Source organism: Phocoena sinus, chromosome 16 (genome assembly GCF_008692025.1).
Source record: "Phocoena sinus isolate mPhoSin1 chromosome 16, mPhoSin1.pri, whole genome shotgun sequence".
NCBI classification, from domain to species: Eukaryota; Metazoa; Chordata; class Mammalia; order Artiodactyla; family Phocoenidae; genus Phocoena; species Phocoena sinus.
The window spans coordinates 75,401,361-75,424,523 of NC_045778.1; the positions used below are offsets into that span (position 1 = coordinate 75,401,361).

The following is a 23,163-nucleotide window of genomic DNA, read 5'->3' on the forward strand; positions in this document are numbered from 1 at the left end:
CAGTGGTTGCCAAGGGATTGGGAGGGGAGGGATAGATGAATGAGGGAGCACAGGGGATTTTTAGGGCAATGAAACAATTCTGTAAAATAACGTAATGGTAGACACATGTTGTTATACATTCGTCAAAATCCATAAAATGTACACCACAAAGACTGAACCCTAACGTAAACTATGCACTTTTGTTAATAATAATGGATCAATGTTGGCTTATCATTTATAACAATGTATCATACTAATGCAAGATGTTGATAATAGGGGAAACTGGGAGTGGGGGATTGGAGAGCATATAGGAACTCTGGACTTTAGACTCAACTTTTCTATAGACCTAAAACTGCTTTTAAAAAAAAGTCTATTAATAAAAAAAGTAAGAAAACTTTAAGATATTAACAATAGGGGAAACTGCAGACTCTCAAAGAAAACACATTAAATACAGTAAGCTCAATTCGAGTGCAGTGGTCCTCAACCTTGGATGCACGTTAGAATCACTTGGGAAGCTTTAAGAAATTCTGATACTCAGGATACACTGGGGGATCATCAGTATCTGGAAGTGGGGCCTACAGATAATGATGAAGAATTCCCTCATCATACAATCAGACACAGATGACACCTTAAAAAAATCAGTGTATGAATATAAGGGTGCATTAACAATTTCTTGCCACTTGGCTTCAAAAATAGTGCTCAGGACAGAGGATTACTTTAAAAAACAAACAAAACACCCACAAGGATGTAGCAGTAAAAATCCTATACAGCCACATTCATATGGCCACTTTTCATTTCTGCTCCCATTAAAAGCTTCAGAATGGAGACAGTGACACTCAGGTGTGCCTTAATAATAGTGCAAACAAGCACAGAGAAAACGAACCTCAGTTGTCATCTTACATCTTAGTACAATAATGTTGTGATTCACTATTTTTGTATTAGAAGATAGCAGATTTCTATTTAATTTTATTTGTTATATGATAAAGTGAATCTGTGGAGACTAAAAAGCTAATATATTAACAAGAGATGAGAAAAAGAGAGAGAAATTGATGGTCCCTTAAAAGTACATTTAAGAACATCGAAACCTCAGGAGTAACGGACTGTCACAGTGGTATTAAAATGGAGCAGGACCCTATGGTCCTTGCCTCCCCATGTCCTCAGCCTGACTTTTGTCTGTGGAAAAATTTTAGCCAAAGAATAAGTTTAATCAGACAAGTGAGATATTGCAGAAACAAAGGAAAACAGTCAAAGGAGACCAAATAATAATAGTTTAGTCATTAAGCATAGTCAAGGACCTTTCGTTCCTCCTCAAGGGCTACAGATAACATTCTGAGCCACATCCTGCGAGCTGTCTTACAGGTACTGAAACCCCCGCCAGGTGGAAGAAGTGAACTGCATGGTGACCAGACTGTAGCCATGACATAAGCTGCCACAATTCCGAGAACTGGCCTCAAAGAAATGGAAACAAACCGACCCTGGAACTGAAGATTAACTGTACCTAAAACAATCGAGATGACGCTGGTCAGACCACCGACAACCGATTTCAAGATGACTGTCAGAGCTGGCTGTGCTGCTTCTGCACGCAGCCCCCTCCCTCTGTCTATAGAAGCTCTTGCCCCCTGATTGTCGGGGGAGGGGGAGTCGGCCTTTGGACAGGCGTCCGCCCTCGCCCTCGCCCTCCCCCACACCCTGTTGACAGCATCCAAAGTAAAGCAAACTTTCCTTTCCACAAACCTGGCCTCTTTATTGGCTTTTGAGCGGTGAGCAGCTGGATCCCACTTTCGGTTAAAGTTTCATCTATCAGAACTGTGCTTAGTGTCACAGATCTACTCTTTTAAAACTTGATTTTCTTTTCTGAATTTTTAAACCTAAAACTGGTTGCTATAACCACTCTGAAAGTTAATATAGGAAGTAATAGTAGAGTGATAAAAAAAAAAAGCCCTTTATAAAACTTGGATCAGATTTTATCAGGTTCAATTTTTACCAGGCAATAAAGTTACAGATTTTTCTCAATCATCCATTTACCACACATTAACTACCTGTAACATGTTTAATATTTTTCAAGACACAGTCAGAAACGCACAGCTAAAACAAATGTGATAGTTTAAACAATTCCTAACTAGTAAAAAATTGTTCTTTGGACTTTTTAAAAATTAAATAAAAGACAAGAGGGCTTCCACCTGCAGGAAGATGAAACAGACCTACTTTTCCCTATTGTCCCACTAAGTACAACTGAAAACCCTTGGCATCATATATAAAACGTAAGAAGACACTGAAAGGTGAGAGAAGGCGAGAGCCCAGTAGGGTCTCTGAGACCCGAGGAAGGACACGGTGGTGAGCTCCCTGTGTTTTCTTATTGCCCTTTTATTCCGGATGGCATACTGGAAAAGCTGGAAACTTAAAACACCAACATACAGACCAAAAACATAAAAGTACCATGAAAAGCCTTCTCAATCTAACCAAAGGACCAGGAAAGGGACAGCCTAGCAAGAAAGGAAACTTTTAGATAACAACCTCAAAATACACAAAACTGCCACAACTTACCCAACACGGAATAGATAATGTAAATAACCCTATGATTAGTGAAGAAATTGAATTTGCAATTAATCACTGAAGAAGAAACATCCAGACCCAGATGGTTTCACTGGAGAACTTTACCAAACAATTAAAGAAGAATTAACACCAACTTTATCAATCTCTTTCAGAAAGTAAAAAAGGAGTGAACCCAAACAGACGAAGGCAATACAAAAAAGAAAACTACCAACTAGTATCCCTTATGAATATGCATGCAAAAATCCTTTCCAAAATGTTGGCAAACAGAATTTAGCAGTTGGGTTTATCCCAGGGATGCCAGGCTGATTCAGTATTCGAAAACCGTCAATATAATCTACTACAGAGAAGAAAAATTACATGATGACATCAACTGATGCATAAAACACACTTGACAAATTCAACAGCCATGCATGATAAAAACTCTCAGGACACTAGGAATATAGGGGATCTTCCTCAACTTGATTAAGAGTGAATACTTTCCCCCCTAATATTAGGCAGGGATGTCTGCTCTCACAATTTTTATTCAGAATAGCTCTGGACATTCCAGCCAATGCAATAAGGCAAGAAAAGGAACTAAAAGGCATACAGATTGGAAAAGAAGAAATTAAACTATTTTTACTTGCATATGATGTAATAGTCTATGCAGAAAATCTCAAGGACTCTATGAAACAAGAGCTGTAAGTAAGTTCAGCAAAGACACAGGATACAAGATCAACATGCAAAAATATACTATAATGCAAATCAGATATCTGATAAGGGACTAATATCCAGAATATATAGAGAAGTCTTAAAAGTCAACAACAAAAAACCCAGTTTACGATTTAAAAACAGGCCAAGGACTTGACAGACATTTCTCCAAAGAAGAGAAATAGATACATACACAAAAGGATTGAAATCAGGGACTTAAACAGATACTTGTATACCCATGTTCATAGCAGCATTATTCACAGCTGCCAGAAGGCGGAAGCAACCCAAATATCTATTGACAGATGAAAGGATAAACAAAATATGGTATATACACATGGAAGAATATTATTCAATCTTAAAAAGGAATGAAATTCGGACACATGCTACAATGGGGAATAACCTTTGAAGGCATTATGCTAAGTGAAATAAGCCAGTCACAGAAAGGACAAATACTGTTTGAGAGCCCTCATATGAGGTACTTAAGGGCAGTCAAATTCATAGAGACCAAAATTAGAATCATGGTTGCCAGGAGCTGGGGGAGGGAAGAATGGGGAGTTATTGTTTAAGGGGTACAGTTTCAGTATAGGATAATGAAAAAGTTCTGGAGACGAAAGGGGTGATGGTTGTGCAACAATGTGAATGTATTAAGTGCCATTAAACTGTATACTTAAAAATGGCTAAAATGGTAAATGTTATCCTATGTATATTTTACAATTGAAATAAATAAATAATTTTAAAAGATCAACTGTATTTCAATATACTAACAATAAACACATGGAAACTAAAATAAAAACCACCACACCACTTAAAACTGCTTTTAAAAAAATACTTAGGTGTAAGTCTAATTCTTTAATAGGTATGTACAGGACTTGCATGCTGAAAACTATAAAATGCTCATGAAAGAAATCAGAGATGATCTAAATAAGTGGATAGATAAACCATTTTCATGGATTATAAGACTTACAGTGAAGATATCAATTCTTCTCAAACTGATATATAGATTTAACAAAATTCCTATCAAAATCCCTAAAAGTATTTTTATAGATATAGACAAGATTATTCTAAAATTTATATGGAAAGGCAAAGGAACTAGAAGAGCTAAAACCATTCTGAAAAAGAATAAAGTTGCAGAAGAATCACTCTATCCAATCTCTAAGACCTGTTATATAGCTACAGCAATCAAGACTGTAGAGTGCTGGCAAAGGGTAGACATACGGATGTGTAGAACAGAATAGAGAATCCAGAAATAGCCCCACACAAGTATGGCCAACCAATTCTTGACTAAAAAAAAATCAATTAAACGGAGGAAGAACCTTTTCAATAGTGGTGGAATACTTGCATATCCACAGGCAAGAAATTAAATCTTGACCTATACTTCACATCTTATACAAAAATTAACTCAAAATGGATCACAGATTTAAATGTTACATGTAAAAATATAAAACTTTTAGAAGATATTTGAGACCTAGGGCTTAGTGAAGAGTTCTTAGACATAACACCAAAAGCATGACACATAAAAAAGTGATAAACTGGACCGCATTAAAATTAAAACTTTTGCTCTGTGAAAGACCCTATTAAAGGGATGAAAAGACAAGTTGGTAAGGACTTGTATCTAGAATATATAAAGAACTCTTGTAACTCAACAACATAAAAGCAAACAATCCATTCAGAAAACGCACAAAAGACAGGAGGATACACTTCACCAAAGGGAATGTTTGGATGGTAAATAAGCACATGAAAAGGTGTTCGACATCATTAGCCATAAAGGAAACACAAAATAAGACCACAGTGAGATACCGTTACCCATCTATTAGAACAGCTAAATTTAAAAATAGTAACAAAACCAGATGCTGGCAAGAATGTGAAGAAACTGCGTCTTTTAGACTTTGTTAGTGGTAATATAAAATGGTGCAGCCACTTTGGAAATGCCTGGCATTTAGTTTGGTAGCAACTAAATGGAAAACAGTTTGGCAGCTTCTTAAAAACATACAACTTACCATACAACTCAGCAATTATACTCCTAGGCATTTATCCCAGAGAAACAAAAACTGAAGTCTAGACAAAAACCTGTGTAACAAATGTTCAGAGTAGTTTTTTTTGGTAACAGTCCTAAATTGGAGACAACCCTGATGTCCTTCAATAGGCAAATGGTTAAACAAACCGTGGCATACATCTATTATCCACACCATGGAACACTACGCCGCAGTGAGAAGGAATGGACTGTTTGATACATTAAGAAAGAAACACCACCACCACCACCCCGCCCCCAGAGAGAGGGGGAGAGCGCGCACTCACAAAGGCAACAGAGTAAAATACCCAGGATGTTCTCACTGTGCCAAGTCTTCATGGTGTAGTTATTTTAGCAGAAAAGTCCCTAACAACCTCTGAGATTAGTGGTCAAAGGTAGTATTTCAAGATTTTACTGATTTTCGTAAGCCAAAGCAAAACTGTAGCACCTTATGTACAAATTTAAAATATTCCATGTTTCATTATGTATCATGTTGTTTATGACTGTCTGCTTTTGAACCTAAAGACCAATTACTTCTTTGTGGTTTAAAATTCAAACAATGCTATAAAATAAATACTCTGATCAATAAAGCCAAATTTTAATAATAAGTCTGATCTGACTTAATAACAAGAACTCACTGTGCTTGATTTTTTAATAATTTATTATTCAAGATGAGTGGGGGATTTATAAGATACTTCCTTAACTGAAAAAAAAAAAAATCTTATCAGGACCTTTCATTTATCCGCTGCAATTAAGAGCAATCTCAAAATGAGACTCTACACATTCATTTCAGAGTATCTTTTCAATGAATGAACAAATGAATAAATGTTTAAATTTTCTGACACATAAAAACACCCAAACCTTTAAGGCAAACGTAGATATCTCAAGAACAGCACTTACCTAGGTTAGGCTTACCAAAAAAATTTTAATAAAAGGAATATTTAACATGAGCAAAATGATACCAAGGCTGTCAGAAAAAAAAGCCAACAGATAAAACAAAACATCAAATTAGATCCCTCAAAAACCTTCACAAAAGGTTAAGTAAAGCCAAGTTACACACAGCCATCTCTTCTCCCCACTGTAAATAGTGATTCTCTGAACGCCAAAATAATGATGACCTGCTGGGTTAAGTTATGAACCATGTTTAATACAAACACAGGTATGCTTACCTAGGAAGCAAGGTTACAGGGAGCTCCTCTTCCAGCCCCAGATTCACCAGCCATAATCCAGCTTATCTAGGATTCTAAAGCTTTTCTCATTCAAGACGTAACATGTTTCAGGGTTTTATTTTAATGCCAAACAACAGTAGGAGTACAAAGGCCAATGAACAGAGTTAATGGCGACAGTACAAGTTTCCAAAATCTTTTATGCAAACAAATTAGAGAAAACATAACCCATATGTCCTTTGTAAAAAATGCGAAGACTTTACAGTTTCATTCATTTCTAACTGTTCTCACAATTTAGAGACCGAAATGCAACGAGCAATAAGCTCCACATGTGAAAACAATCAGCAGGAGGAAAGCACATTTTATTCTTTTATTCTTCTGTCAACTTCGCTTGGGAAAACGCAGTTACAAATGCCAGCAATTTGTTCCTGTAAGCCATCATAAGGTCACCTTAGCTGCTTCTCCTTAATTATGGCCACTTAAAAATGGTGCTTCTCCCCCCAGCTTCATTAAGGTATATTTGACAAATAAAAACTAAAATTGCATATACAGTTGCCCTTGAACAAAGTGGGGGTTAGGGGTACTGACCCTCTACATAAAAGTCCAAGTGTAATTTATAGCCATCCCCCCCACCCCCGCCCATATACGTGGTTCCTCTGTATCCGCGTTTCTGTATCCTCGGATTCAACTAACCCTGGAGAGTGCAGTACTGAAGTATTTACTACTGAAAAAAAATCCGTGTGTAAGTAGACACGCCCAGTTCAAACCCACGTTGTTCAAGGGTCAACTGTACTTAAGGTGTACAACGTGAGGTTTCGACATATGTGTACATCGTGTAAGGAACACCACAAACAAGCCACTTAACACATCCATCAAAAATGGTGCTTTTTAATGCAGAAAAAAACCACCTTTTATTTATAGGAACAATATTCTAGTTCCTCGTTATCAGTTTATATGTGGACAGCCTTCCCAATCTGACAGTAAACTCCTCAAGGGTGGGAACTGAATCAGCACCCAGACACCACATGCCCTGAACTATGGCGATACACAGACATATGAGGCGCAGTGCCGGGTAGACTACAAGTAAGCATCTGTGGTTCCTGGTGCTGATCCTAATCTCACACCCTTCAGAGACGAGCACCAGGGACCTATCTTCAGAGCAGCTCCCCAACTTTTATCAATTCTCATGTTAATTAGTACCATATGTTTATTACTCAATGTCTGAATTCTCAAATTAAATCATTCTTGGATTATTCTCCATTTTTGAATGTGTAATAAATGTGAAAATTAATCAGGTCACAATAGCTTTAAATTATGCTGTGCTGATCCATTTTTAGAACAAGAATGGTACCTGAAATCCTCATAAAACTCCTGTTAATTAACCACAATAAAACATAAGGAAATGATGCTAATGCAAACAACCTGTCAAAAATGCCCCTGGCTTATTTGGAATGAAAGGCTCTGTCTCATGCCTCACGCCTCACATCCTGGACTAGTCTATGTCGCTTCTCCAGAGAGGCTGAGAATTCCAGAAACAAAGACACTGTGTAGAGGACACCCATGCTCCAGATCTTTCAGTAACTGACAAAGCTTAACTGATGATTTGTATGAAGAGAGGAGTTTGGGCCCAAACCCAAGAGTGAATCACAGCCAAAGTCAACCGCTTGACCAGAATTTACAGATACTTTTCAGACCGCCACGAGCTACAAAACTGCTTTGCTGCTGCTCAAAAGCCCCGTTGGTTAATGGTCCCCAGTTCAATGCCCATAATCACCTGAGTGGTTTTTGGGGGTTTTTTTGTTTTTTTGTTGCGGTACGCGGGCCTCTCACTGTTGTGGCCTCTCCCGTTGCGGAGCACAGGCTCCGGACGCGCAGGCCCAGCAGCCATGGCTCACGGGCCCAGCTGCTCCGCGGCATGTGGGATCTTCCCGGACCGGGGCATGAACCCATGTCCCCTGCATCGGCAGGTGGACTCTCAACCACTGTGCCACCAGGGAAGCCCCACCTGAGTGTTTTAATTCTATGATCTCTGGATACTAGATGGGAACATGCAACGTACTTCCACAAAGCAAACTCCCCCTCTCCAAGGTGATAAACAAAAAGTACGACACTGAATAAGCTTTGCCACGTGTCTTCTGGTATATTATCGTCTTGCTCAGAGGAAAAATGTTTTCTTTTAAAAACCTCCTCTAGCTACCCAGGTTTTGGTGTTTTTGCTTTTAACCTTTATTAGACCCTCCCAACCGTTTCTGGGGCTACCAGTCCAGTTCCATGCACCTCCAGAGTTTCTGCTGTGCTTTCACTAGTTCCCATCTGCTTAGGATGGAATCCATTTGTTGTTACCTGCTGACTCAAATCTCCCCAAATGACTTAACGCTCTAGGTTTTCGTTTTCATTTCATTACATTGCACTGAAAATGCCTACTTTGAAGCAAAATGTTTTAACAATGAAAAGGTGGAGGGGTACTATAATAAGAACATTAAAACTCCTTTCTTGTCATTAAAAAAACAAGCTAACCAGCAGCCAAAGTCAGTTACGGCAAAATTTTACCATCAATATAGACAACCTCTGGACAGCAGGAGCATGAGAAGAAACTCCGTTTTGTTTCAGGCCACTCCTGGGTCCCTTTCCTGTGTCCCCCTCAGCTCTGACAGATTCTGACACAGACACAGATTCTGACAAGACATGAAGTCTTGTCTTCACGTTGCTCAGCTACACAGTCACAGGTCCCTAAAAGTTGAGACTTTCTAAAGTAAATTCTAGTTTCTTAAAGTTTAAAATAAATCTTTACGAAGTCTTCCTATAATCCAAGTACTTCTTCGTGAGTCTTAAATCAGTTTCAGATTTAAACAGTTATAAAAGAAACGGCTGCAGTTTGTAGTTTAAAGACAGGACTATCTCTCAAAACAAACTCTAGCACCAGTGGCAAATTCAAAAAGTACAAATAAACTAAATGGTCCCTTCTGCTATTATTCGCCTTCTTGAATGCAGTTTAAGTGCTTTAAGGAAACATTTTCAAAACTCCTAATTTTTAAAATGACAATATAACATGGTGACTAACTGCACTGCAAAGAGCCTTTGTATTATCAAAGGATTCACAAAATGGATATAACAATAGGGTGTTTTTTTAAAGAGATGTTAAAAATATAATTCAATTTATAATCACTAGACTTTTTCTGAAAACATTATTCATTATTTTAAAGGACAGGGATATTGCAAATTTAGTAAACTAGCTCAAACATAACTTATTTACATTTAGTCAGTATATCACAGTATCTAATCCTTTCTTTGCCTCCCCATACCCTCTAACTTACTAACCTGGAAACTTTTTTCTTTGGTTTTATTCACAGCGTGGAGGAATTACCTGGCATTACTTTAAAATGAAGATCAAAGCTCCCATAAGAGCAATAATTTGCTTTGGATTGATAAGGCTGGTACAGATGGCAGGTGAGAAAAATGCTGATGAGAAAGTTTAAATAGCCCAAGTGTTATTTCACAGCTCTTTGAAGCACTTTCATTACATTCTCTCATAAGCATTGTCACACTTCACAACCTACTCTTCGGAAGAGAGAGATTTTCTTCTTTAAGAAGGGAACTTAACTTAGATCTAATTGTGAAATTAGAACTCAGAGTTCTGGACATTAAGGCTCAGAATACCGCGTTAAATGACCCTGCTGTGGTCTGCGGAGACATTAACTATGCAACTTGACACAGTGAGCTAAAAAGGAATTGAGAGAAGAAAACACAAACTGTCTTTATTTAAATTTTCCCTAGCATATTCAAATGTTCATTTAGAGTAAAATATTTTTTAAAAAGCATCTCTGACTGTGTAATAAAATCATCATGCATGGTATTTCAGTCCAGAGTCTGTCCAAGGAGTCAAGCCTATAAGGTCACATCTTTCTCAAAAGGCAGACGCGTCTGGAGAATCCAGACATTTGGTAAACAAAGATTGTTACATTACAAATAAAAGTGAAGAGTTATTTTAAAAATAAGGCATATGGCTGTGTAGCTTGCTAAAACATATGTGATAAACAATGATATTATTGTGGGGTACCACAGAATAGATTTTTGTTTAGTTCTGCACAGTTTTCAGTTAATAATCTTTGGAATACTTGATCAATAAAATTACAAAATTAGGCCCCAGTAAAATATAAAAATATTAAAATCTTGACCAAGATTAATAGGAGACTCCTTTATAAGAATGTAAGAGTCTGTGCTACAGTCCTAAGTCTAAATCTACTGTAACAGAGGAGAGGAGGGAAAAAAAACAACCTATCACCCATCAATAAACAAGTGACATTTCTTACCCAAAGCTCATGTATGTGTATATACCTAAGAATAAAACACAAAATGAAAACCATGAGAAAAATTGATATCTTAGTTATTGATATCACTAGAATTAAGAAACAGAGAAGACGCCTGTTAGCAACAGACAAGGAAAGCCCAGAGAGGTACAGCTACAATTAAATAAAAATGGCTTTAAACTTGTACTATTTTCTTCTTCCCTTGCCTAGGGCCAAAACTTTCCTCAGTCTTTTAATGAGTGAGCCCATTATTTCTAACACTTGAATTTCACCATACGGACTCCAAATATCTGATCTGGAAGCCCTCCACTGAAGCTGTGCAGGGTTGTAACTGGGCACTCAAATACGGCCTATCAGGACAGTAACTCGCTTGTGTTGGCACATTCCCTGGTCCAACCTCGGCTTTTAGGGCAATGGGCTGGATGTACCCGATATGTACAGACAATATCCACCACTAAGCAGAGGCCTCCCGTTAACTACAACTGTGAGATGTCTAGTTAGTCATTTATACAGGTCTTTCCAGTGACAGGAACATTCTAATATGTGCTCCCCATCCTGACCCCTTTCTAACTCTAACCAGCTGTTTGCCTCATGAATACTGATTTAGGGGAAAGAGCAAGAGCGGCATTGTGAGGATGAAGGAAGATGATACATGATAAGCATTTAGCACAGTGCTTGGACCAGGAAATATTAACCATACCAGTCATTGCTTACCACTACTACCTCTACCAAAAATAGAAGAAGTAGAAAAGCTGGAGTGACAATCCAGGCCCCCTCATCTCTTAGTTCTCCCAGACTAGTGTTTTTCAGATTGTGGGTGGTATTTATGGTTAGGAAATCAACGTAATCGACTGTGAACAGCATTTCTTTCTTTTTTTTTTTTTTTCCGGTACGCGGGCTTCTCACTGTGGTGGCCTCTCCCGTTGCGGAGCACAGGCTCCGGACGCGCAGGCTCAGCGGCCATGGCTCACGGGCCCAGCCGCTCCGCGGCACGTGGGATCTTCCCGGACCGGGGCACGAACCCGTGTCCCCTGCACCGGCAGGCGGACTTTCAACCACTGCGCCAGCAGGGAAGCCCTGAACAGCATTTCTTAAAAAAAAAAAAAAAAAAAAAAACTACAACAAATTCAAAGTGCATTTGAGTAACGGTGAGCATTGTTCAGCATATTTTTGTTTCAGCTGTGTGTGTGTGTGTGTGTGAGCACGTGCGTGTACACAGGTATTCCAGGAAATGTGTATTATGTCACAACGTAAAGTGCATTTCTAGCAGTGGCCTAGAGTGGAGAGTTCACTATCCGAAACTACTTGGCTTCACCTAAAACTAAAACTGAAATTTTAATCTTCTGGGGACTTCCATGGTGGTGCAGTGGTTAAGAATCCACTTGCCAATGCAGGGGACACGGGTCCCTGGTCCGGGAAGATCCCACATGCTGCGGAGCAAATTAGCCCATGCGCCACAACTACTGAGCCTGCGCTCTAGAGCCCATGAGCCGCAACTACTGATCCCGCGCACCACAACTACTGGAGCCCGCGCGCCTGGAGCCTGTGCTCCGCAACAAGAGAAGCCACCGCAATGAGAAGCCCGCGCACTGCAACCAGAGAAAGCCCACGCCCAGCAACGAAGACCCAATGCTGCCAAAAATAAATAAATTTTAAAAATAATAAATTTATTTAAAAAAATTTTTAATCTTCTGATAGCAACAGTGAGGAAGAGGGACGGTGGCGCCTCCCAACACCTCTACTGGATGTCTTCTAATACCTTTAAGTCAACAGGTCCAAAGCAGAACTTACTATTCTTTTCCTTCTCCAAAAGATCTGCTCCTCTTCCACGTTCCTCATTTCAGAAATGAAGTCAGCATTAACTCAGTTCCTGTCAGAACCCATAAAACTCTCTTGACAACTCTCTCTCCCCCATCGCCATACACAATTAACCAGCCAGTCCTGTGGACCCCACCTCCGGAATAGCTTTACTATCCTTTCACTCCCTCTCTGTTCCCAATTGTTCCCAACCTAGTCCAGGCCACCATCATCTTCTGCTTAGAGAACTGTACGCAAAACCCTCCTAATTGGTCTTCCTACCTCCAGTCTTAACTAAGTCCCATTCGTTCTCCACATGTGGAGTAGAAATGACCATCTGCTGACGTTACTCAGCGCTTAAAACCCTTTCATGGCCTTCCAGCGCTTTCAGAAGAAAAAGCTGAACTCCGCACAATGATTTACAAAGTCCTGCACTGGCCAGCTACATCTCCCCACTCCGAGCCCAGGCCCACTCTAAACTCTAGCAGTGCTCTCTGCTCCCCAGACCTTCTGAATAAGTCTTCTCTGCCTAGAGCTCTTGAATTCTGTCCCTTTAAATTCTAACTTAGATCACTTCATCCAACAAGTGTTCCCTGCCCTCCCATGCCCTGTCCAAATCTGGGTTGAGGACCCTCCTATGTGAATTAATTGCATCTTCTATTACCCCCAATATGCTACTTATCACATTTTACTGAAATTGTCAGAGTGTCCTTTGCTAAATTCCCTGAGGGCCAGGATGAGTAATTTGCATCCCATCATAAAGCACAATGCCTGGCTTAATACTTGTTGAATGAATGAATTTATGACTTCAAATTTAGGTTTCTAATTCTTGCGTTGGCTCCTCTATTTAAAGTTAAGCTAGCTTTTTTCTTTTTTAAAAGAGTCCACTACTTTCTCACGTTTGCCGTCCTTACTCTATCTGCCCTAATGCAACTGACATGGTCAACTGACGTGGTCAACTGACATCAGGGACATGCCACCTCATTCTATACCTTTCCTATATTAGAAACCTCTTGGGACTGCCTCTTATAACCCCTTGGCCTCACTTCCAACTCATGCTACAACTATGAAGTACAGTTCTATCAGGGCAGATTGGCAAGGTCTGTCTCTCTTGCTTCCTGCCTTTCAGAGGCAACAGCCTGCGGTGCCCATAGGAGTCTGCTCTGCAAATGTACAGATACAAATTGAAAGTGCAGCGGCGTTAACACCCAATGAGACAACCACTGGCCAGTGGAGAGGAAGCCAGTGGACAAGTACTTCTTCCTTTGGTCCCTTGGGTGGCCAACTCTGAGACACACACCAGGAGGTCTCTCAAAAGGACTGAAATCCAGTCCTTAAAGTGGTAGCTCACACAATAACACATCCTTCTATTCTTTTCCCCCTCCCCTAGTTCACTCTCCCCAGTCCCCGACTCCTGCCCCCCAAGACAATTTCTCAAACAAATCATCTGAATGCAACCCCACGTTTCAGGATCTGCTTCCAGAAAGAAACCAGGCTAAGACAGTGTCTTTAGCATTAGAAGTGCTCAGATTTTCATTCTTGCTTTCTTATTTTGCTAGGGGTTAGTAAAGCAGGTAACTTAATTCTTTCCCTACTGTCAACGTTGTCCTTCCTATTTACAGACAAATTTCATTTTATTATTAGTGAACACTCCACAGAAGCATGAACAAGTCAAGTCTCCCCTATGATGTCTAATTCAAATGAATGGCAGCTAGGAAAATACATTTCTTACAAGGACAGGAATTCTACCCAAGTTTCCATGTTTATATTAAAAACATTTTGCCAACATCACATAAAAGACCACTCATAAAATAAACAGACTTTTTCATACCTTCATGTTACAGCTTGCTTATTTTTCTGCAGAGAGAATGAATATTAACATCCACAAAACAGAATCTAAACAGTTTAAAAATACCTTGCAAGCAGATGCAGAGGCTCCATTCTTACACTGAGGTTGGGTGGGGATGATTTCGGAAACCTTCAGGTCGTTACATTTGTCTTTGGGTCAGTTTCTCCAACAGGCAATAGGCACTGTATTGACTATCAAGTGATGCAGACTCCAAAACACACAATATTTACTGATAACTCACAAGGTAGGAAAATGTTCAGTCAACTGCAAATTATTTTAGGGCTGATGACAAGCTTGATGACATCCTGGGATATCATCTTTTGCCCCTTCTTTACTTATTTAATCTTTAAGCATTCCACCAATTGTCAGAGATCGCTAAATTTACTGGCTAAGCAGTTTTTTAAATTCTCTACTTTTACTGATGCCTTCCAACACCAGACAAGTTTAAAAACATTTTTTTTAATTTGTTTTAATCCAGAATGTATGGAGATGGACAATGCTTATAGAATCTTGATGATTTGGGGTAGTAAAAAGGTTTCACTTTTATTACAGTAAAATATCCTTGTAAAGTACTTACATGTCTTCACCAGATTTTCTAAACTACCCAGATCAGAGTATTAAAAGAACTCTATTACTATCATCAATGATAGTAATCTTATTTGCATATAAAAGCATTTGAAATCAATGTCTTCCAACTCTGATACGTTAAGTGCACACTCCACCTATAACATATTTAAGGCCTAGAATTAAGATGCCACAAAGCTCTCTAACACAAGTCTCCTCAACACTGCACAGCTTTGCCAGCTACTACAGTGCAGACTGAACCCCGCTTCCTCTATGTTAAGAGTCACATTTTTACGTGGTTGACGTTTCTAAAACCCAAATGTATCTTACAACTTATGCAGTCATAGTCTACTTGGCAACATTTTTTCATAGTGGTACCTAAAATAAAGGACTTAAAATTGATGATGTCTCATATTCAACAGAATATCATAGTTCATCCAGCACTTAAACAGCAGGTGTGGGCTTTACTTTTATTCTTTGACTGATATTTTGGACAACCCCTTCGTGACATCAGAAATGTCAGTTTTCACTGAAACAAAGAAAGTAGCACAGCAAGATGCCACACATTAGAACCAGGCAGAACTAGCATTTACAGACATGTTTTGAAGCATCACGATAATTTTGAGCCTGCTATCATGATGCTGGAATCACTTTTATTATTTATTATAGGATTAATTACATTGAAAACTGGGTGAATGACTGTAAAAGGAATTACTTAAAAAACTTTCTATTTCATAAGCAACAAGAAAGAGATCAGAGAAATATTTCTTGAATAGCTAAATGGAAATCTTCAGTCTGCTTTTCAAAACTTTTCAGTGGTATTTCAGTCTGCCTCTGGCTTACTGCTCACACATACATGCCTTATTGTGCAAAGACTGGCTGGTAAAGATCTGTAAAACAATATTTTAAAAATTTCTCTGTAAGACTGGGTTTTTAAAAACACCCTTTAAAAATGACAACAGTCATTTACAACTGTTGAAGTTTACCTTGATGAGTCTTGGCTTCACATTTCTTAATAGAAAACGCAAATATTAAAACATTACACTGCTTCACTCTTACGCATAAACACTGGAGGAAGGACTTCTTGTTTTGCTCCGTAGTGTCCTCATTACAAGACCATGCAAACTAGGGAAATCTAGCTTCTGATTTTTAAACCAGGAGTCATATTAGCACTACACTATAACATCTGGATTAAAAAAGTATATCTCTGAAAAGTAGGTGAGTGGGAAAATATAGTAATAATATAATAAAGCGGTATTTTTAAGCGGATAGGGAGTAAATTGAAAAAATTAGGAGACTGTAACTTTCTACATTTTCCATATCAAAACACATTCATCAGGGCTTCCCTGGTGGCGCAGTGGTTAAGAATCCGCCTGCCAGTGCAGGGGACACAGGTTCAAGCCCTGGTCCGGGAAGATCTCACATGCTGCAGAGCAACTAAGCCCGTGCGCCACAACTACTGACCCCTGTGCTCTAGAGACTGCGAGCCACAACTACTGAGCCCACAGGCCTAGAGCCTGTGCTCTGCACAACACAAGAAAAGCCACCGCAACGAGAAGCCCATGCACCGCAACAAAGACCCAACACAGCAATAAATAAATAAATAAATAAATTTTTAAAAAATCTTAAAAAAAAAAAACCCACATTCTTCCGATTCACCAAATATAAGAGCCAAGTTTCCAAAGATATTTTCTTGGTTTGATGCCTGGTTTCTTTATGACACGCAGTAGGCTACATGTTAATTCTATCTCCAGCTGGCTATATCCAATAGCACCATCTTTACTGGCAACAAAGAATTAACGTTTATTAAGTATCCAACAATCAACATTATTCATTTCGCAACTTCAAATGGGTAGGTCAACCTCAAATCTAGACTTGAAAAAATTTTTACCCCGAGAAGAATTAAAAGAACAACAACTTAATTCTACATCTAAAATAATTCAGAAGGCCACTGTCCACTTAACTGTAAGTTATCACTGCAGCACATTTTTAGGGGCCTTAGGGAGTTTCAGTAAATTTGCTTTCTCATCAGGCACTGTTTCCCCGTGATTAAGATGATATTATAGCTGACGTACATCCTTTCTTGAGGGACGTGCTACCAGGCTTGGAGAAACCAAGCAAGCCAATACAGGCCAGAGCTCTTTCTTTATTTCACACACAAAGGCACAGTCAGAGTGGGACTCGGTTTTTCTGTGGGCATGTATGACAGAAACTGCAGAAATATAGAAAAAATGCCAGGGAACCATGCCAGCAAAAAAGAAGGACGGAATAAAGAGAGAAGAAAAGAGACAAATGAAACAACATAAAATAACACAGTTCGGAGGCTCAGAGTTTTGGGGGATGGGGACCAAATTAGGAAAAACCATCTTATACTAGTTTAGATTTTCGGCAGCTGCTGGCAAGATTTTAGGTGTCCTAGAAATTCTCTAACCTGGGTTAAGTACATAAAGCACTAAACCAAAATTAGGTGCTGCTTTTTTAATAGTAAATTAAAATTCAATACCCTAAGAATTTATGACTTAGTTATATTACAGACAAATTAGGAAATTACCTGCAAATATTTCAAAGTATGTACAGAAAAGAGAGAGTGAAATCTAGACTAATCTGTGGTAAAATGTATACTTCTGTAAGTAGAAATAGAAATAAAGCTTATTCTAATTACCTCCTCTGAAATACTAAAAGTATACATAAAAATATTATAGAGCAGTATTTAAATTAAAATTAGTTTACATTTCTGATTAAAAACCATTATTAGCTATTATTTTTGCAATAAATAATATCTGAGGGGTCAATGATGAAGCATTCAATTATGTTCTGAGGATAAACTGAGGTAACATAGGGGAAAACATAGAACGATGCTTGGGAAATACCATATGCTTAACAAAGTTTTAATATTTTGTAAAACTGGAACCAAAAGGATTTTACTACCAACAAAAATAGTACTGTCGACTGAAAAAAAACGCACAACGTGAGAGTTGTGAGTGAAGTTTTATCTGGGGCAAAATGAGGACTACAGCCCGGGAGACAGCCTCTCAGAGAGCTCTGGGGAACTGCTCCGAAGGGGTGGGGGGAAGGTCAGTGTTACATATGATTTTGGTGAAGGGGGTGCGTGCAGTCAAGCGCACGTCTCAGCAGAAGGCCGCTGCTGGTCACGAGGAGCAGACGTCTCCGTTCACGATCTTAGTGCTTTTCTAGATCCGAGGAGGTGCAAGACATGGGCTCATAAAACCTCCTCCTGACAATCTCTCTCTGAAGCCCTGTTCTGCCAGTTTTCCCAGAGCACAGAGGGCCTCATTCCTGATCTCCGCCCTGAACTCCTTTCAGGATGTGTGGAAGGTCAGCAGCTACAGACGTTTGCGACTTAATCCTCATAGAGGCAGACGGCAAATGCCAAGTTTTAGTTGGCAGTACAATATTGTGCAACATTAAGGGTCAGATCAAATCACAGTTTATCATGGCTGTAAAACCAACTCCAAAACATTCGGTTTACCCTTGTAAAACTCTTGTAAATCTTATGCTTGTAAAATATCTGTATTAGATACTATCACATAAGTAGTGGCATTTGTTTGCTGAATGACTGACCATATTAGTGGTCAAGTCGTTTTTACTTTACTGAAACTAAGAAGCCACACAAAGTATTAAGAACGATAACAAAAGTGTGAAGCATGATTTCTTGTTTTGTTCTTAAAAAATTCACAGCTATATGCACAGGAAAAAAAGATCAGGAGAGCATAAAAAAATTAACAATGATTTTACCGCTGTACCACGAGAATGTGAATCACTTTCATTTCCTTCTTAGTAGCGGTTTTATGCATTTGAACAAATTTTCTACTAGTGTTTCCAGTAAATATTTTTAAAACTAATTTAATCCAAAAAAGTACAATGTAGCTGTGATGCAGAATTTTTGAAATCTATACATATCCATCCATCAATTTAAAAAGCAACCTAGCACACGTTTACTTAAAAATCATTTGAGGAACTTTTGAAATCCTTTATTTAGAGTAGGCAGAGGTCCTGAATTGAAAAACAAAAGACCTATTTATGAACAGAAGAATCTCTTTAAAATTTTCCGAATTACTTTAGTTTGCCAGCCCCTCCCCCCCTGGTACTGTACAGCAGTAAAAACAATAGGTTTTTATTGTGAGGCAGACTTTTTAGCTGAGCAAATAACCATAGAACCCGAATCCCCCAAATATGCCGGGTTGCGGGGGATGGGTTGAGGGCAGGGAAGAATAGGATTTCCAGACGTTCTCAGCAATTCAGGACAGGGGGAAAATGTAATTTTTCCTGCAAGGGCCACTGATGCACCTTGTAACCAAAGTCTGTTTTACCGACACCCATGGTGACCAGCTGTGCCTTTTGCAGAGAAATTTAACTACTGAACAGCTGAAAGGAGAAACAAGATTTAGTGAAAAGAGCACCATGCCGACTAACAATATTGCCCATATTAAGCTCTGTATTTTCTAAGTCAGAGTTTGGGTCATGTAAAAGTAAAACTGGCCCCAGAGAAGAGAGCAGTTTCTCACAGATTGCCATTTGAATCTCAAACGACCATGTTTCACAGCATGCTCAATGCATTCCAGCATGTAACTGCATTTTAATTTCCTAAAACCACAGGATGTAAGTGTGATTTCAAATAGTTTCTGGACTGTGATATTCAATACTGATAAAACTGTATGGTGTCCTCCTCGAAGTTCCAACGATTCAGCATATGGAAAAGGACCTTCATTTTCTTGGAAGCACTATTATCAAAGAAATTAACTCCTCTGGCTTTTGTAAATGAATCCTAAACAATGAATATTAAGAGCTAAAGCTACTGTCATAAGAAATGGAACTTAGATTACAGGAAATGAACAGGCTGTATATTCCTCACTCACCAGGGTGTTGTACATCCTGGACAAAACCTGCAGGTATGAGACTAAATTTTCTTTGCCATGAAATGCTCATTAGTGCTTACTTTGGAAAATGAATTCAAAATATATTAACATGAATGAATCTTTACTTGAATGTCCATTTAGTACATGGAAATCATGCAGTCACCTTTTCAACTTTATAAAACAGGGAGAGCCTGTGACTTTATTTTTTTTCCTGTGACTGTTTTAATCTCCAAGTATACGCAAGAAAAGAAGCAGATCTATTTTAAAGAAAATAGATCAAGAGGGAAAAAGGGAAGGTGAAACTGTGTCATAAGTTTGGGAGTCGGAACCAATTTGAGATCATATTATTATTCAGTTGGAAGGAACTTATAAAGACAAATTTTTACATATGAACATCAAACAGTGTACTAAGATGTTCAACAATTTTCACCACAGGGACTGGCTCTGACCTGACCTTGAGAAAAGATAAAGGGAAAAATTCTTTTGAGAGGATAGAGTGGTTAAGTACAGCTGACCTTGAACAACACGGGTGAACTGCATTAAGTCCACATATACTCGGATTTTTTCAATAGGAAATACTACAGCACTACACGATCCAGGGTTGGTTGAATCTGAGGCTGCAGGTACAAAGGGCCAACTCTAAGTCGACTATACATGGATTTTCAACTGGGTGGAGGGTTGGCGCCTAACCCCCAAGTTGTTCAAGGGTCAACCGTATATGCTTTCCTCTAAAATACTACTGCCTTTTGAGCCTGACTCCAAAACGAACGGACAAATTCAATACGTTTGTTTTTAAGCAACAAATCTATTTAATTAATGAGGTAGAACTTAGAATGAAACTCTGATCGGTAATTTAAGGTACAGGAATGCAAAGCTTTGGCTGCTCTACGAAACCCAAATACCTAGAAAACCTGGAGCTAACCTCGAGGTGCCTGGCATATGGGCCCCTACGGCCACTCTTCATCAGATTCTAAGGTATCATCATGTGTAGGAAGTGCCCACTCTTGATTTCATAACAGCCTTTCCAGGAGATAACAAAATACAAAGGTACATGAACCAATTTTTTAATGAAAGAAAACCTGATTTGTGAAAAAAAAAAATGCACATCTTAGAACAGAAGAAATGACTGCATTTCTTTCCCCGTCCTCTTTGTCTTCCTATTTGATTTGTCCATTTACTTTCTTCCTTTCCCCTGCCTGACCTTTCCATTCCTCTTTCCTTCTTTTTCCTAAAGTTAGCCTAAACCACAGGTGGCTAGTAGGAAAATGTTTGTGTTCTTAAGAATTTATGCGTTGGGCATCTCCTTTGGTGGGCTGTGAAGATAGAAAGGTCAAAAAGCATCATTGCAGCTCTATTTACAATAGCCCGGAGATGGAAAGAACCTGGGCGCCCATCATCGGACGAATGGATAAAGAAGATGTGGCACATATACACAATGGAATATTACTCAGCCTTAAAAAGAAATGAAATTGAGTTATTTGTAATGAGATGGATAGACCTAGAGTCTGTCATACAGAGTGAAGTAAGTCAGAAAGAAAAAGACAAATACCGTATGCTAACACATATATATGGAATTTAAGGGAAAAAAATGTCATGAAGAACCTAGGGATAAGACAGGAATAGAGGCGCAGACCTACTGGAGAATGGACTTGAGGATATGGGGAGGGGGAAGGGTGAGTTTTGACAGGGCGAGAGAGAGTCAGGGACATATACACACTAACAAACGTAGTAAGGTAGATAGCTAGGGGGAAGCAGCCGCAAGGCACAGGGATATTAGCTCGGGGCTTTGGGACAGCCTGGAGGGGTGGGATGGGGAGAGTGGGAGGGAGGGAGACGCAAGAGGGAAGACACATGGGAGCATATGTATATGTATAGCTGATTCACTTTGTTATAAAGTAGAAACTAACACACCATTGTAAAGCAATTATACCCCAATAAAGATGTTAAAAAAAAAAATAAAAAAAAAGCATCCACGGAAACACCCAGGAACTTCAGCCTGGGGGAAGACATGCAGTACAACTTAATGCAACTCATCACGGGGCAGGAGAGCATCACGACTTGCGCCTGACGAGCAAGGCCACAGCGAACACGGTGAGGGTGGGGAGGGCCGTGCAGAGGAGAACTGCTATAAATGGTGAGTGGTACTCAGATGACAGGGAGGGCAACAGATCTGCATGCTTCCTAGGAGAGAGGGATCAGGGCACATAAAGGCAAATGCAGAAGAAACCTGTGGCATACATGGGATGCAGCACCCTAACCTGCCAAACAATCACCAACACCACAGTAAGAGGGGGCTATTCTCAATGTGCTTGTTTTATTTTAATCCTCATTGTAGCTCAATATGAAAGGTCTTACTATTATCTCTATTTTGAAGGCCAGGAACCTGAGGCCAGAGAGATTATTAAACTGCCGAAGGGGACCCAGTTTACCAGCTGACGATGGAGTCAGGGTCTGAATGCAGGAAGTCTGGCTCCAGGGCTATACTTTTAGTGTCTGTACCTGCTACCAGTGCACAGTATCCAAAGGAGAATAATAAGAGATAAAATATGGCTGGGGCTATTCTGGGCAGGAGATAGAAGAAAGGACAGAAAAGAAGAAGCACCAGGCATGCAAGAAGTCAAGGAAGTATCATCACAAAACCCATCACAGCCGGCTGGCCCTCGCGAAACCGTTCCACAACTTTATCTGGTCCAATTGGTCGATACGTCTATCTTCTTTACGTTGGCTAAATAATCCAGTGAACAATTTTTATGCACTGTGATGGTTGTAAAAGTAATGGAGAACAGTGTGAGCCCTCAAAGCATGCGAAAACTAACCAAATGGAAGAAGCTGTGTCAGTACGTAGCACAAGCACATGAGGCTTCAGCATTTATTTGCAAAACCATGACTGTGAGTGTCGTGTGCGTGAGTGTTGCGTGTGTATGCACACGCAGCGTCTCCTTCTATCCGACAAACACACGCATGTCCGTGCGCAGGTACTCACGCACACTCCACAATGTATAAAAAGCTACCAGACCCTGTCAAGGGTCACAACCACGCAAGCGGATTCTGAAACAAAGCCAATGATTTCCGGCCAAGCTCTGCTCCAAACATACCTGCTTCTGGGTCCTGGTTGAAACGGCAGTACTTGGAGTTCTCAAGTGAAGGCAGGCACTGCTCAATGGGTACCCAAACGTACGTCTCAGGACACAGCAAATCAGACGGTCTATACTGACCCTAAAGAGAAGTGAAGAAAAAAGGCACAGGCATTACTAACACAGTAACTTCCTAGTTACTAGACTCCAGAATTCCAGGAAAAGTTTTAATCACAAAGTTAAATGAAGTCAACCAGAAACAGCTTTACTGTAAATACTAAACAACCCTATTAGTAACTGCT

General features: G+C 39.4%; 1 protein-coding gene across 7 annotated transcripts in view; it reads right to left on the reverse strand.

The window, feature by feature from the left end:
* Positions 1-23,163, reverse strand: part of ATE1 (arginyltransferase 1) — a 158,594-nt gene that overhangs the window by 16,456 nt on the left and 118,975 nt on the right. For all 7 annotated transcript variants that reach the window (XM_032607842.1, XM_032607845.1, XM_032607844.1 and 4 more), the window contains one exon: positions 22,883-23,003. In XM_032607842.1, the coding sequence (XP_032463733.1) occupies positions 22,883-23,003 (121 nt within the window). The remainder of the gene's footprint in view (positions 1-22,882; positions 23,004-23,163) is intronic.